General features: G+C 44.2%; 2 protein-coding genes across 3 annotated transcripts in view; one reads left to right on the forward strand and one right to left on the reverse strand.

The window, feature by feature from the left end:
- Positions 1-17,480, forward strand: part of LOC110530432 (phosphatase and actin regulator 1) — a 181,699-nt gene that overhangs the window by 34,221 nt on the left and 129,998 nt on the right. The gene's annotated exons all lie outside the window — the stretch shown is intronic.
- Positions 1-17,480, reverse strand: part of LOC110530970 (adenylate cyclase type 1) — a 52,776-nt gene that overhangs the window by 23,995 nt on the left and 11,301 nt on the right. For both annotated transcript variants that reach the window (XM_036986062.2, XM_090182448.1), the window contains exons 2-4: positions 16,906-17,055; positions 16,422-16,540; positions 7,908-8,019 (exon numbers count right to left, since the gene is read on the reverse strand). In XM_036986062.2, coding sequence (XP_036841957.1) covers positions 7,908-8,019; positions 16,422-16,540; positions 16,906-17,055 — 381 coding nt within the window. The remainder of the gene's footprint in view (positions 1-7,907; positions 8,020-16,421; positions 16,541-16,905; positions 17,056-17,480) is intronic.

Raw genomic sequence — 17,480 nt, forward strand, 5'->3', positions numbered from 1 at the left:
ACTTTTTGTCCGGAGCTTCATGAAATGGATTTCCATGGACGAGCAGCCACACACAAGCCTAAGATCACCATGCGCAATGACAAGCGTCGCCTGGAGTGGTGTAAAGCTCACCGAAATAGGACTGGAGCAATGGAAACATGTTCTCTGGGGTGATGAATCACACTTCACCACCTGGCAGTCCAATGGCTGAATCTGGGTTGGGCATATGCCAGGAAAATGCTACCTTCCCCAATGCATAGTGCCAACTGTAAGGTTTGGTGGAGGAAGAAAAATGGTCTGGGGCTGTTTTTCATGATTTGGCTAGGCCCCTTAGTTCCAGTGAAGGGACATTTTAACGCGACAGCATACAATGACATTCTAGACGATTCTGTGCTTCCAACTTTGTGGCAACAGTTTGGGGTAGGACCTTTCCTGTTTCATCATGACAATGCGCCCGTGCACAAAGCGAGGTCCATACAGAAATGGTTTGTCAAGATCGGTGTGAAAGAGCTTGACTGGCCTGCACAGAGCCCTGACCTCAACCCTATCGAACACCTTTGAGATGAATTGGAACGCTGACTGCGAGCATGTCCTAATCGCCCAACATCAGTGCCCGTTCTCACTAATGCTCTTGTGCCTGGAAGCACATCCCCGCATTCCCCCATGACATTGGAATGAGATGTTGGACGAGCAGGTGTCCACATACCTTTGGTCATGTAGTGTAGCTACTGCACTAATAGGCTAAGCCACCTACCAGGAAATATCCATAAACCTACATGACCTCAGTAGTTGGGAAGACAGATATAGGGAAGACAGATATAGCTAGATGCAAAATGAGCATCCCATCCAAAAGAGAGGTGCAAACAATCTGCTAGTAAAGATTCCTAAACCTACACCACTATATGTACCCACATGGGAACACACCTAAACTACATATTTTTAATATAAACAATCACAAACAATTACGTGAGCAACCAGGGGTGAAACCAGATTGAAACTAGGGTGAAACCAGGGTATAACGTCCATGGTCGGGGGATATCTTAGGGCCAAGACAGTGAGGGTATAACAGGTGGTGGGATATATAGAGCCTGGCTATAGATAGGCTTTAGTGGGTAAATAGAGGCTGGAGCTGTGGACAGAAAAGCCCTGGTGCTTAGAAAGGCCCCTCCTCTCCTCTCAGTCCTCTCTCTGTGCTGTGCTGCTTCTCTTCTCCTGTCCCTGTGTTAGCTCATCTGATCTACCTAGTGAGCTAGGGCTTAGGAGGCTGATTCAAACCCGAGCCATGCAGGATTACTCTGGCCTTGTCACGTGACCATGCCACCCATGAGAAATCTATACAGCCATAATGTACAGAGTAGAGGTCGACCGATTATGATTTTTCAACGCCGATACCAATACCGATTATTGGAGGACCAAAAAAAGCCAATTCTTTAAAAATGTATTTGTAATAATGATAGTTACAACAATACTGAATGAACACTTATTTTAACTTAATATAATACATCAATAAAATCAATTTAGCCTCAAGTAAATAATTAAACATGTTCAATTTGGTTTAAATAATGCAACAACAAAGTGTTGGAGAAGAAAGTAAAAGTGCAATATGTGCCATGTAAGAAAGCTAACGTTTAAGTTCCATGCTCAGAACATGAGAACATATGAAAGCTGGTGGTTCCTTTTAACATGAGTCTTCAATATTCCCAGGTAAGACGTTTTAGGTTGTAGTTATTATAGGAATTATAGGACTATTTCTCTCTATACCATTTGTATTTCATATACCTTTGACTATTGGATGTTCTTATAGGCACTTTAGTATTGCCAGTGTAACAGTATAGCTTCCGTCCCTCTCCTCGCCCCTACCTGGGCTCGAACCAGGAACACATCGACAACAGCCACCCTCGAAGCAGCGTTACCCATTGTTCCACAACTTGAAATCGGAGAGAGAGAGAGCGAGAGAGAGAGAGAGACAGTCAGACAGACAGACAGACAGACAGACAGACAGACAGACAGACAGACAGACAGACATATGGGGAGAAGAAGAGAAGGGGACAGATATACAGACACACACTTTAGAACACACACATGTATATAGACTCTTGTTGGTGTTTAGGGGTTAATGGGGTTCATGTTTACATCCAGATCCTAACTGTTACATGTCCCCTCCCTCTTCAAGATGACAGGGCGTAGTAGAGAATGTTATCAAGACAAGACGGCCTGGCCATGGCCCTAGCCCATCAATATTGTGTTATATTGATCTGTGTCATTGTGTCAATGACAACATACAGGTAACTGACAAAATGAAGGAAACACCAACATAAAGCGCCTTAACAGGACATTGGACCACCGCGAGCCGCCAGAGCCATCAGAACAGCTTCAATGCTCCTTGGCATAGATTCTACAAGTGTCTGGAACTCTATGGGAGGGATGTGACACCATTCTGCCACGAGAAATTCCATAATTTGGTGTTTTGTTGATGGTGGTGGAAAACGTTGTCTCAGGAGTCGCTCCAGAATCTCCCATAAGTGTTCAACTGGGTTGAGATGCGATGACACATACACACACACACTTTAAACACTCTTTAAACGCTCCGCCTAATCTCGCGCCGCCTTATCTTAGCTCCGCATTATCTCAGCTCACTGGTCACCATAGCAACACTCACCCGTAGCACGGGCTCCAGCAGGTATATCTCACTGGTCATCCCCAAAGCCAGCACCTCCTTTGGTCTCCTTTCCTTCCAGTTCTATGCTGCCAATGACTGGAATGAATTTCAAAAATCACTGAAGTTGGAGACTTATATCTTCTCTTAGCTCCGCCTTATCTCAGCTCACTGGTCACCATAGCAACACCCACCCGTAGCACGCGTTCCAGCTGGTATATTTCTGGTTTCTGGTTTCACCCTGGTTGCTCACCTGATTGTTTGTGATTGTTTATATTAATTTTAAGCATCAGCTGTCAGAGTAGCTTACCGGTCGCTGCAGCTGTCCACAACCCATCTGTAAATATCCCATCCAACCAATTATCTACCTCATCCCCATATTTGTTTTTCTGCTCTTTTGCACACCAGTATTTCTACTTGCACATCCTCATCTGCACATATCACTCCAGTGTAAATTGCTAAATTGTAATTACTTCGCCCCTATTGGAGTATTTATTGCCTTACCTCCTTACTTAATTTGCACACACTGTATACAGATTTTTCTATTGTGTTATTGACTGTACGTTTGTTTATCCCATGTGTTTTTGTAGCATTGCTTTGCTTTATCTTGGCCAGGTTGCAGTTGTAAATGAGAACGTGTTCTCAACTGGCCTACCTGGTTAAATAAAGTTGAAATAAATAAAACATTTTTAAAAAGTATTCTCTTTTCCGGCAACTCTTTCAAAGTCACTGAGATTTGAATTGCTTAATTAACTCCGGAACCACATGTGTGTGGAAGCCCCTGCATTCAGTATACTTTGTACCCCTCATTTACTCAAGTGTTTCCTTTATTTTGTCAGTTACTTGTAGGCCAGTCCCTTCCCTAAGGACGCTATGTGACATGGGACTGCTGTGCTCAGCTGTGTCCAATGGCTTCTCTGACACTCCACTCATTTACACAATGATGATAATGTGTGTGTGGTGTGCGTGTGCGTGTGCGCGCACGTGTGTGTGTGTGTGTGTGTGTGTGTGTGTGTGTGTGTGTGTGTGTGTGTGTGTGTGTGTGTGTGTGTGTGTGTGTGTGTGTGTGTGTGTGTGTGTGTGTGTGTGTGTGTGTGTGAACCAAAAAGGAGCTCTGACTTGTTGAAATAATCCAAAAGGTCAGAGGAAGAAATATCAAAGCGTCCAACAAAAAATGGAAGTCCACCAATAAGCGGAGGGAACAGAGGGAGAGAGGAACAGCATGGGGAAGAAAGACACCATTCAGGGAATCAAGCTGCTGTGAGCCGATCTAAGTGCTCAGATGCAAAGAGGCGTTAAGAGAAGAGAGGAAGAGAGAGGAAGAGAGAAAGGGAGAGAAGAGAGGGGGGGAATAAAAACAGACAGGAAAACACACACATGCACACAAGCTCACATACGCACGCACACACAAGCATACACACACACACACACACACACACACACACACACACACACACACACACACACACACACACACACACAAGCCAGAACCATTCAAATGAATTGCATAATATTGCTGTATTAATCAGCCCTGAGTATGTCTCTTTCTGCACAGAGACTGTTGTTTCAGGTTCTGTCTTGACGGAGAAAAACTAAACAGAGAGAAACAGTGTTTAAACAGTGCTAGAGCAGGAGGGGGACGGATGAAAAACTAAACAGAGAGAAACAGTGTTTAAACAGTGCTAGAGCAGGAGGGGGACGGATGAAAAACTAAACAGAGAGAAACAGTGTTTAAACAGTGCTAGAGCAGGAGGGGGACGGATGAAAAACTAAACAGAGAGAAACAGTGTTTAAACAGTGCTAGAGCAGGAGGGGGACGGATGAAAAAGTGGAATGTGTTTCTTCATCACAAGCTAATTGTATTTGTCCTACACCAGGAGACCTGATCACAAAAAAAACTCCAGGTTACGGGCTATGATAGGGCCTGGAGTTGTTCCTAATCAGGTCACATGATTAAGGAAAAACAAAAGGCCCAATGGGTTACAAATGTGTTATGAAGTCATCATTTAGGTTAGGTGCCCTTCAAATAAAGGAGTACCCCATTGTTTAAGACAGAATGGGTTAAACAAATTAAGAGTAATGGTATTTTTTTAAACTTATATTTTGACACAATCACAGAGCAACAGCAGTTCACCTTAAGGCGCAGGGAGGGCAGTGAAGGAGAAGCTCTGACAGAATCCAGCGTAATTCAGTCTGTTTACAGCACAGGTTACAAAGAGACTGAGACCGCAAGGGAAGTGGGATCAAGCACAGCGCAGGTTAAATATTTTACAAGCCTGAAGTCAAATAACACTAAGTTATTACTCATTTGCATTGTGCATGTCTCAGGGAGAGAGAGGGGAGGGGGGGATAGAATAGAGGGGATAGATAGAATGCGGGTGGGAGAAAAAGAAGTGTGAGAAGTTAGGGAGAAGGAGAGGCGAGCACAAGGGAGGGGAGGGGAGTAAAAGAAAGACAGACGCGCGGTAGGAGAGAAAGAGAAGAGAGGAGGAGTTGCTTAAGGCAGGACATTTGGAGAGAACGCTGCGTTCCTGGCCCACTACCACGGCGGATAGCCAACAAGTCCAACGGTTGGACAGGTGGTGTAGGGATGGTGTGGGGACGGGCAGGACTGGCGCACTGAGACGCTGCCTGGTGGACATGTGGAATCGCCCGCTCATCGTCTGGAATAGGGAGAGACAGCGTGTGTGTGTGAGTGGGTATGTGTGTGTGCTGTGGCAAGGCAGGATGAGTAACTTGCACTGCCACTTATTGCCAGCCTGGATCACAGTGACTGGGGCTATGGGTCAGGACACAGGGTGGAACCTCAGGTGAGGGAGTTTATGTCGGGGGACAACTGTCAGTGTGACACAGCCACTGGGGAGATGGAAGTGTTAAAATGTGATAGCTGCAACGCAATACACAATAGTTTATGAGAAATAGCTTAAAGCTCGATTTGAAATGTGGTCGCACATGTCTGTATTTATTTACAATGTACTGTACCTACAGGCTGGTCATGACCTTCTTCTGAATAACTGGTAAGACATACAGTACTGTAAAATAAGGCATTGTAATATATCTAATCAAATATGGAATAATGACAAAATAACCAATGTCACAATGACTTCTAGGAATTCCCTTTTACTGTCTTGACTGCCATTCATCCCTTTTAGAAAAACTACAGTTGTCTTGTCTGATTCTGTTTAATGCATGTAAACAAACAGACTTTTGTTCTATAAAATAAAAAAATGTTTGGTTGTAACCCAGTGGATTAAGGGATTGCACAGGCATGTGCACAGTGTAAGTAATGGGGGCCAGATTACAGAGAGATGTGAGAAAATTATCTGCTGGGTGAGTGTGAAAGGGTGGGGGTCTGAACCCTCTAACTCTAACACAACAAATACATGTGTCAGCCTAATATCAAGGTCTGGAATTCCCTGTAGAAGAGAAGGGATGGGTTGAGGCTACTACAGTAACGATGCCTGTTGTGAGAGCTGAATCTTAGAATTGATTCCACATTTGCATTTTCCCTGATTGTAAGAATATCAATGATAATTGAAAAATCTAAATAGGCCAAAACAAGGTGAAGTACTAAAGTGTAAATGCACCAACATAGCAAGAGAGTTGCTAAGAATGGAATACTTTATATTGACAGATGGACCATGCAAATATTTGTATTTTGCCACTGGATGGAAAGATTGGGACAGATATACAGTAACTTAGTCCACTATTAGTCCACTTTCCCCTCCCCTTTACTCAGTTCATTCAGACTATCACAGAGGAGACATAGGAGCTTTAGTCAGGGGTAAATCTGGGATGGATTAAGAGTCCTGTCATCTCTTTCTCAGATGAGAGTGCGTATAATCATATTAAAAATCATATGGGGCCCTGATGTTCCTGATGACATCCTACTAAGCTGTAATGATGGCTGCGAGAGGCAGTCGACTGTATCCCACATCCTTAAATGAAGACAGACACTATCCATATGGCTGTGGGTCAAAACCTGACCGAAGCCTACACAGACCAAGGAGCAAAAGGACAGTCCCCTGGTCTAACACAAACTGAAAACATTAGAAAATTGTAGGTTGAAGGCATTGTCTTACGTCAGATAGTGCATCAATTCCGCCTGCATTGATCAGTCTCATATCTCGCAAAGGGTGAAGATATAGATTAAAAATAGTTTCGGACACAACATGCTGTCACAAATGTTGAAAATATGACTGAACCCCATTTCTGCCTCAAAACAGTCCATCTAAAACAATACATCTCTATAATGTTTACGTTTTTTGGTTTAGGTTGAAGATACCCAGGTTAGTACAAGTTATGATTCCATGCGCTGTAGCTAACTAGCATATTTGGTTCAACTGTTTAGAATTCTTCCTCATTTATGCAAAACCTTATGGGATATTAGAATCCTCTAGTCTTAACCTTTGTTATTTTCAACCTAGTTTTGGAGAGAAAATCTTAGTCACACCATTTATTATCTAGCAAAGGAGTTTTGTCTTTCAACAAGCAGTATTTTCTGAAGATTGACAATGTTCATGAACGCTAGCGTAAATCTGTCCAACATTAGCTTGCTAGCTGAGCCAGTCACACTTCATATAGAACGAATGGGATGCTGCTAACCAACGAGCTGTGCTGCACACACAATGCCGAATGCTTCCACCAAAAGCTAGCTAGCTAGCCACTTTAGTAGCTAGCATTATTATGACTTTTCATCTGTTTTCATGAAGCAGCGGCCTGTTCTGCTGCGAGTCTTCGTAGTAGCCTCCTGAGTCAGCTGCTGCTGCGTTAGCTGTCCCAATGTCACAACATAGCGATCGCGGCACAACATGCTGATCTACGAATTGATTTCTGCTAACATTCCCTCTTACTTTTGGGGCAGCATGTCTACAACTTGAGGGTAATTAAACAAACCAAGCAAGCTGTTTAGCTTTCAGTAAGGTAGAGCTAGCTGGCAAAACTGTAAGCTAGCTACAAGTTCTTCTGTGATAACTCATGAATAAACCTTCAACATCTTCCCCAATGATAAAGCAGCAAATTACTGAAATCCATGTGTCAAATTCCAAATGACCACAGTACATGACTTGGTGTTAGCACTTCAACAATAGGCACTAGGGTATTATGTAGATAAGGATGGACCACGTGACTGTATAGCAACTGAACAACACCTTGACCATGCCAGCATGTCTAGGAGCCATTCTATGGAACAGAGTGAGAATGATAGTAAGTTCCATATGTGTCCAACAGTAGAACGCCAGAGAGAGGCAGGACAGGAAAACTGTAGACTCACTGTGGCCAGCTCATCAAACTTCCCAAAGAGCTCGTTGAGTAGTTTGACCAGTTCCTGGGCTGTACACTGGGACGCCAGACTGGTGAACCCCACGATATCAGCAAACAGGATACTGGGAGAAAGAAGGAGAAATAGTTACATCAAGCTATTTTTTATTTAACATTCATTTAACGAGGCAAGTCATTTAAGAACAAATTCTTATTTTCAACGACGGCCTAACGGGAAACAGTGGGTTAAACTGCCTTGTTCAGGAGCAGAACGACAGATTTTTACCTTGTCAGCTCGGGGATTCTATCCAGCAACCTTTCGGTTACTGGCCCAACACTCTAACCACTAGGCTACCTGCCACCCCATGCTAAGTCAGACTGTCTCATTGGATTTGTTAAATTACATTTAGAAAGCCATGCCAAAGTGGAAGTGAGTGAGCATTGTCTCTATTCATAATGTGTTTTCCTCCAATCAATCAAACGTTGTGATTAACGAACCGTGACAGCCAATGAGATGATCCCTGTTCTGTTCCATTGACTGACTGGCAGTGAAGTCAAGCAGATGAACTCAGAATAGAAACATGGATAATTCTTCCCTAGATTCTCATAGGAATCAAAGCAGAGCCATGCCCTGTTAGGAACTAGACAGAAATATAAATACATCTCAACCCTTAGACAAACTAACTAGATGAGTAGATATTATAAGCAGACACAACTCATATAGGGCCCAAAGTTTGTCTTGACTGGGGAAAACTCTAGCCCCTAGTTACATGGTGTAACAGGTCCTTAAGGGGACCTAACAACATGCATATGTATCTGTTCAGACCTGAGAAGCTTAGTTATCTTGTATGGAATTGTCCTAACTGCTGGGGGAGCAGGGGAGGTGTGGTAAGGGGATCATTTGTCTTCATCTACAGATGAAGGTTGACCATACTACTTTGCATGTCTGTGTTTAAGGCTCTTGTGGTCGAAGTGCCCTGCTGTCTTTCTTTGGGATGTACTTTTCACAGTGTGACAGAGCACGCACACACACACATACACACACACATACACACACACACCGTGTCCCTCCGGCGTGACGATCTGTGAGCTGCTAAATGCCAGTTTGTCATATCCCAGATGTCAATGTAATGAACTGCAATGGATTCAATTTACTGTGATTGTTTTAATTGGAAGCCATCTACGAGCAGCAAACATTTGGAGAGAGAACTTGAAACATTGTGCTCGTGGTGAAACATGAGCTGTGGTTAAACAGCCATTTTAATGCAGCTCCAGTCCTATCTCACAGCCCCAAACCTAAATAGCACCAACCCCCAGCTCCCACCCCAAAACCCACCCCAGACACATAATGAATTGCCTCTTAAGGACATGAACGTTTTCTGAATCAAACAAATCATCCTATTAGGGCCATTTATGTGAGTCGATGTTATTAGCCAAATGTTGAATATTGTCCTCCTCCAGTGCCCCATCACCAGGCCAGGCAGACATAGTTGACCTTCCCATAGTTGACTTCCATCATGTCCCGCACCCAGATCTCATCTCATCTCATTCCAGGGACCATCTCTTCTCTCTCCCTATTATACTAATGTGTGGCGAGGTTAGGAACTGCTGTGACAGCAAAAACTAACACATTTCTGTTTTATCAAGTGTCTAATGGACCAATAAAGATTGCGTTTTATTGTAATGTCACCAAGTCCCTCTGAAGCAGTCAGGCGCTAGCTAGACCTAGACCCACACAGCGACCCAGAGGGGGTCAAGCCTAGAGGTCCCTCGGGGGTGGAGTGTGTGTGTGTGTGTGTGTGTGTGTGCGTGCGTGCGTGCGTAAAGTAGTTGTTGACATGAAGGCTCTTGTAAAGAGAAGGACAGAAACATTCTGCTTGAGGAGGTGGCGTGTGTTGGGCGCAGCGACTGATCAATGCCACCTTGAGCAGAGGGTCCCTGGCTGGATAATGCTGTTAAATCCCTGTGTGAGAGGACAGGTGGCATGTGGTGCCGTGACACACACACACACACACACACACACACACACACACCACACACACACACACACACACACACGACACATCATCAACAGGCATAAAGCCCCCAGAGGGCCCTGCTCTAGGAACACTAGACCTGTCAGGTGTGACAATAATGTGTCAGGTGGGATTCAGGAGACGACTGTGACACAACCTGTCTGTCTGTCTGCCTGTCTGGGATTACGCAACAATAGCAGACTGTCAGCAGGCTTGGGCATGTTGCAGTAGTGGTGCATGGGTAAACTCAATGGGGAAGATAATCCAGGAAACAAGCCATGTTTCAACCTGTGTTCTGATAATTGCATTGTTTTCTTTATAACTCATTAGTTCTTACACCACCTTGACAACATGGTGACAACAGTCACACAGTGGCAGAGTAAATTCAATATCACATTTTTTTATTTGTTATTATATATATATATATTTTCCTTTTGTTTATTTGTATTGTTTATTAGTTATATTTGAATTTTAATTTTATTTGTACATTTATTTAGTTTATGATTTAATTTTACTTCAGTTTATTTAGTAAATACTTTTTAAATACTTATGTTTGGTGAAACTGCATTGTTGTTTAAGGGCTTGTAAGTAAGCATTTCACTGTAAGGTCTACTACACCTGTTGTATTCAGCATTTCACTGTAAGGTCTACTACACCTGTTGTATTCAGCATTTCACTGTAAGGTCTGCTACACCTGTTGTATTCAGCATTTCACTGTAAGGTCTACTACACCTGTTGTATTCGGCGCAAGTAACAAATCAAATTTGATTTGATTTGATTCATCGCAAAACCAGAGAGAAACATCTATCCGGTGAAGTCCACAAAACAAACACAGTTACATGACCTACAGCATGGTCAATGTGTTAGACATTTTTAAACTGCTAAACTACTATGTATTTAGAACCACGGAGAGTTACCGCAAGTCACAAAGAATCCAGGAGCTGCCTCCACTATTCCAGCACCATTTCAACTTCAACATTTCAACATCATCAAATCACCTCTGCTACAGTGACAACTTAAATATACCAAAAAAAACGATTTAGTGTAATTAACTTAAGCTAAATATCATATGGCTGTCCATGGTGCTGATTTCTGTGTATAGATCTGTGTGTGTATACACACATGTGCGCAAGTAGAAAAAACATGATTACTCACCCAACTTGTAGAGCAATGCTATGCCAACCTCTCTTTCATGTTGCCAAAACGTCTATGACTCCTGTCACAGAGTAGTGCACGCTTTTAGTATTTGTTGTCCTAGACCACCTTGCTAAAATACTTGCTTGCTTTACTTCCTTTCATTGGCAATGATGAGACAGCTAGTTAACATTAGCCTATACTACATCTAACTTAGTTAGGTACATATTGATAAAACAATTGTTTTGGCCTTACTGCTATTAGCCCATACAAAAGCATTGAATAACAGATTCACTACATGGTAAAACAGATAGTTCCAAAAAAGGGCCTTCAGGCGAGTCTTGTGAGGCCTGTGGGCGTCCTAAAGCAGGCCAAACCGTTCTAATGCTACAGGCGATTCTGTGAGAAGACTGATTTTCAGGATATCTCATGGTGTGACAAACACCGCTCTAGCTCTGTCACCTTTCACTGCAGATGCGGAAGTGCGACATCGGTGAATGCAGTGGAATGCTTTCGCCTATTGTATTGTATTTTTGTATTATGCTAACTAGATATCCTCGGGGGCCCGGGCATCTACTTTAGGGGGTTAATGCTACGGGCTCATACTAAATGTCATTCCTTCGTTGGCCAGACAGGATCAGATACATGGACTACAGATACTGAAACAGAGGGGCGCCGTTTCGCTTACTGAGATTCTTTCTCTGGTTGAAACATTCAGCTACTTGCGAATTACGAAAGAGACAGACGGTTGGTTTGTAGGCTACAAGGATAAAGCAAGCCTCTTTTGGTAGGATGAGGCAGATGGCATTCTTTGCTGACTGGATAATGCTACTGAGATATTTTTTTTGCTGTTGTCACATTGTTAGTTCGCAAACAGGCAAACAGGTCTGATGCATTGCTTTCCTAATTTTCTTTGCATCTCTACTTTCCTCTCTTTCTTTCCCAGTATAATTCTGCACACACCAGTGCATCATTCTCTCCCTTATGTTCTCCCTCTCCTCAGTGCAACAGAAACAGACACACACAGATTAATGTGCTGTAAATTGAGAGATGAATAAATACAATCGCATTTGAAAGCATCTATGAAATTAGACTATACAGTATTACATGATCTAGTTTACAAAGCAGATGCCCATATCAAGAAGACTTACACTATGGCTGGCATTTCATGTGTGGTTATGTTCTTTAACACATTGTGGTTTTACTTAGGAAAGGGCAACTCTGCCACTTTTCAACCTCATATTAATTATCTCCAGCACCAAGCAAGTGTTTACATATGTGAAAATGGCACATTTCTACGTTTTATAGAAAAAAAATACTGTAATTAAAGCGAAGAAAATACCCTCCCTCTTGATAGAAACACATTGCAGGTTTTGAAAATGATTGTTTTTCTTACTTTTAATCCTACCCTGTGATGGCACAGAGAAGCACTTTTTATGTTTTTACCACAGATCATAGAAACGCGCCATTTTCACATTATGTAGTCTTTGGTTTGGTGCTGGAGATAATTCATATTTGAGGTTGAACAGTGGCGGAGTTGCCTTTAATTTTGGCAACGCATTCTTAGAACTGTTATACAGAAACCAGCCACCCTCCAAATGTACACATAGTGCTGTATTGGTGTATATTCTTTGAAAAATAGTTGTTCTACGGGAAATGTTATATAAATACCAGAGTTCCTAAAATATCCAATATTCAATATATGCAACTTGTTTCACTAGCAGCAATGCTAATGCTGGCTGTGAGGTAAGTAAATATTAAAACTCTAAGGATCAATGGATGAATCACTTTTTGTCAATAGAATTAAGTATATTTTAAATGTTGGTGTACTGCCCCTTAAAATGGCAGTCGATTTTGTCAAAATATGTATTTAGATTTTATTTATTTTTTACAATTAAATTATGGTAAATCGTCTTTTTAGTACTTATGTGGATAGTAAGTAGCACATTATTTAAAGGAAATCTTTACATTTCTGTTTAACAGAATATATGAATGAATTGTAATTTAGAAAAAATAACAGTCTGTTTAGATTTATTTTCATCAGATAACATTATTTACATATCTAATGATGTTTTTATAATCATTCAGTTTATATTTTGCTATGATTGTTGGTTTTTCCAAAAGTTTCTACTTGGGGGTCAAAATGACCCCCGTTGGTAATCTATGCACAGTATGTAAAATATGTTGGTAGTATGAGGGTTAATGATCTGATTTATTTGAAATCAAATAACGCCCACTGTTGTGGAAGATAATAATAAAGTATTGACTAAACTGTTGTAATATTGTTTACTTTGCAGTTACTGCCCACCCAAATCCCATCATCCACCCCCTGCAATATGCTTGGATCTCTTATAATGGATCGTCAGTGGGCACTAACTGCATGTGAATAAGGCCTACAGTAAAGCCCTTTGGTGCAGTGAGAGGCGTAGTGCAATCAGAAGCACTCCATTGAGATGTGTCCATGCTTAACCACCACACACACACTGTTTTATGCAATACAGTTTAGTCTCCACTGCAGAGGCTTAATGCCGAGGCTAAGCAAACTTCCCACCGAACACCTCAATGCCCCAACGCCCCTCTGACAACATAAAGGAAGAGAGAGGGAGGAGAGAGAGAGATGGAGAGAGGGGGCTCGGGGAGAGAGATGGAGAGAGGGGGCTCGGGGAGAAAGACATGGAGAGAGGGGGCTCGGGGAAAGAGATGGAGTGAGGGGGCTCGGGGAGAGAGGGGGCTCAGGGAGAGAGGGGGCTCGGGGAGAGAGAGATGGAGAGAAGGGTCTCGGGGAGAGAGATGGAGAGAGGGGGCTCAGGGAGAGAGAGATGGAGAGAGGGGGCTCAGGGAGAGAGAGATGGAGAGAGGGGGCTCGGGGAGAGAGATGGAGAGAGGGGGCTCGGGGAGAGAGATGGAGATAGGGGGCTCGGGGAGAGAGATGGAGATAGGGGGTGGGGGAGAGAGAGATGGAAAGAATGGGCAGAGAGCAAGAGAGAGATGAAGAGAAGGGGCGCGGGAGAGTGAGATGGATAGACGGGGTGGGGGGAGAGTGAGATGGAGAGAGGATGAGGGGAGAGAGAGATGGAGAGAGTATGAGGGGAGAGAGAGATGGAGAGAGGGGGCGGGGGCTAGTGAGATGGAGAGAGGGGGTGGGGGGATAGAGAGATGGAGAGAGGGGGTGGGGGGATAGTGAGATGGAGAGAGGGGGCGGGGGGATAGTGAGATGGAGAGAGGGGGAGGGGGGATAGAGAGATGGAGAGAGGCGGCGGGGGGATAGAGAGAGAGATGGAGAGAGGGGGCGGGGGGATAGAGAGAGAGATGGAGAGAGGGGGCGGGGGGATAGTGAGATGGAGAGAGGGAGCGGGGGGATAGAGAGAGAGATGGAGAGAGGGGGCGGGGGGATAGTGAGATGGAGAGAGGGGCCGGGGGGATAGAGAGAGAGATGGAGAGAGGGGGTGGGGGGATAGTGAGATGGAGAGAGGGGGCGGGGGGATAGAGAGAGAGATGGAGAGAGAGGACGGGGACAGGGGGGGAAGGTGTAAACAAATTACTTAGACATCAAAGCTGGTTAATCATATGAAAGCAGATCCACCCACAAACCTCTAATTGATCACTGGCTGTTTGTTTACTGGGGAGGGAGGGAGGGAGGGAGGGAGGGAGGGAGGGAGGGAGGGAGGGAGGGAGGGAGGGAGGGAGGGAGGGAGGGAGGGAGGGAGGGAGGGAAGGAGGGATGAGGGAGGGAGGGAGGGAGGGAGGGAGGGAGGGAGGGAGGGAGGGAGGGAGGGAGGGAGGGAGGGAGGGAGGGAATACAGAGGGAATACAGAGGGATGAGGGAGGGAGGGAGGGAGTGAATACAGCGGGATGAGGGAGGGAGTGAATACAGAGGGAGGGAGGGAGGGAGGGAGTGAATACAGAGGGATGAGGGAGGGAGGGAGTGAATACAGAGGGAGGGAGGGAGGGAGGGAGGGAGGGAGGGAGGGAGGGAGGGAGGGAGGGAGGGAGGGAGGGAGGGAGGGAGGGAGGGAGGGAGGGAGGGAGGGAATACAGAGGGATGAGGGAGGGAGGGAAATACTCTGGAATTGGAAAAGATACTGAAGTCCATGAAGAAGCACTCAGTGAACCCACTAAATAAATCGCTAGTCCCCCTCCAGCGAAACCACAGTGTATCGGCCGGTAACATTCTGTGCAAGCTAATGCCATTGGGCAAAACTGACACCCACCACTGACTGAGACACAATTCCTCTCTGTCTGCTCACAAGAAGCTCTGCTCAATGCCAACGTAACCACTACAATAGCAAACCCTCCAGCAAACGCAACAGCATCCCAACTCATACATGTGTCTATAAATCCACTGGTAATGGTATAGTGGATTGCTAGTGGTATAAGGCTATTTTAACTGGAGTTTAAAGCTCTAATCTAGAGGAGACAGCGTGAGCAGGTAATATGATGGACATATAACTGGAGAATAAAGCTCTATTGTAGAGGACACAGAACGTGAGAATTTGAGCTCAGCCAGTAGGGGGCTTAGTTTGGCGGCCAAGGCAGGATATTGCTTAAGAGCCGGAGGAGTCTACTGCTCACTGAGCGTTGCTTAATCCACCTTTCACTGGAACCTAGAGGAACTATGACTCCACAGGCCATGTTTCCCTTCCCCAGGGACCCAATAAGATGTGACGCTCCCAGAAGTTGTCATGTTCACCCATGGGCCATGGCATAGTGCCCTCGGTCTGGCCAAAACATGGAGGCATCCTGACCTTGGCGTGAGTTGAGGTTGGGGGAGCGTTCACTACAACTCACGTCGTTAGTTTATTATTGTTTAAAAACTGTTTAGATTTTTGCCCACGGAACCAAAACTTGCCGGTTCTAATCCTGTGAGGGACAGTGTAGCCTTAAGCAAGGCACTGAATGGATGATGGAACTACTCTATTTAGAAACGCAATATAATGTTATGCAAGTGACCTTGAGTTGGATAGTGGGTACATTTCACAGTGATAAACAAAACACAGCAAGGAATGAATATTACAATCAATCGCAATTCTTCAGTAAGGATGGATTTGGATGCAGGGTCTTTCTGGGACAAAGCACTCTGCCGTAATGTTAGATTGTGTTACTCTCTCTCCATCTCTGAGTTTAGCTACATCCACAGGGCATGTTTGGTTTCCTTTTGGGGAAATATTATAACACAACCAGACAGTATTTATGCTTCTGCTTTTAGCTGAAAATGACTAAGAGGAGAAAATGTCTTAGTCTGTTAATTCATGGCTAAATGAGTCAAAGAGGGTGTAGGCAATATGTGTGGGGAGTTTTGAGTTGTTTTAAATGTACCAATGCCAAGTTTATCACCCTGACGCTGGGTTGGGAGTTTGGAGATTGGGTGGGTGTCCTACCTGACGTTGTCATGGCGTTGGATGTAGATCTTGTGGAAGATCCTTTCAGGAGGCTTCAGGAAATCTTCTTTCATCTCCATTGCCACGTTCCTTGGCAACAAACTCATCAGAAGGCGCTCCTGTGTGTGTGTGTGGGAGAGAGAACGAGAGAGAGAGAACGAGAGAGGGAGAGATAGAGAGAGAGAACAAGAGAGAGAGAGAGAGAGAGAGAGAGCGAGAGAGAGAGAGAGAGAGAGAGAAGAAGGACAGAGAGTTATACTGTATCAGACTTGAGAATAGGAGAGAAGAGAGTGTTGGTGCAGATACGAAAAGTGAGAGACAAAAAGGTGGTGTATCAAACAGAATTGAAAAGGTGTGTGAATGAGTCACCAAGTGTGATAAAAAAAAGAAAATGGGGGGATGAAAGGAGCCATGCATAAATGAGACATCATACATGTGATTTTAACCTTATGCCTTCTGTTAATGTGTGTGTGTATGTTTGTACCTGTTTCTCATTCTCGTCCTCCATGCGTAGCCTCTCCTCGATGCAGTTGCGTGCCTGTAGGAAAGCCTTCCTTTGGGCTCGCTCAGTCAGGATGCGCACAAACAATCCAGACAGGTTCACACTGGTAAACAGCACTGTGTTGGCCACCAGCTACAAGCACAAACAACAAACAACACAACATTATGCCACTTAGCATATGCTTTTATCCAAAGTGACATAGGATCCCTGCAGAGATTTAATGTGTGACCTTAGAGTTGCTAGTGCCATGCTCTCACCAACTGAACTACACAGGACTACATTCTCAAGGCAAGACTGTCTTAAATAGCAAACACATGTATTGACTATCTGATAATTGTGTAAAGTACATACAGTATGGTGAAAGGGAAACTATACATTGACAGGTAGCTAGCTAACATGGCTATGCCCCCATACAATGACAATTCCCCCATCCACAGGGCACGAGTGGTCACTGAACGTTTTGATGAGCATGAAAACTATTTAAATAATATGCCACGGGCAGTCTCAGTCACCAGATCTCAACCCAATTGAACATTTATGGGAGATTCTGGAGCGAA

This window comes from Oncorhynchus mykiss, chromosome 8, assembly GCF_057628025.1.
Source record: "Oncorhynchus mykiss isolate SJ-2025 chromosome 8, ASM5762802v1, whole genome shotgun sequence".
In the NCBI taxonomy this organism is placed as follows: Eukaryota; Metazoa; Chordata; class Actinopteri; order Salmoniformes; family Salmonidae; genus Oncorhynchus; species Oncorhynchus mykiss.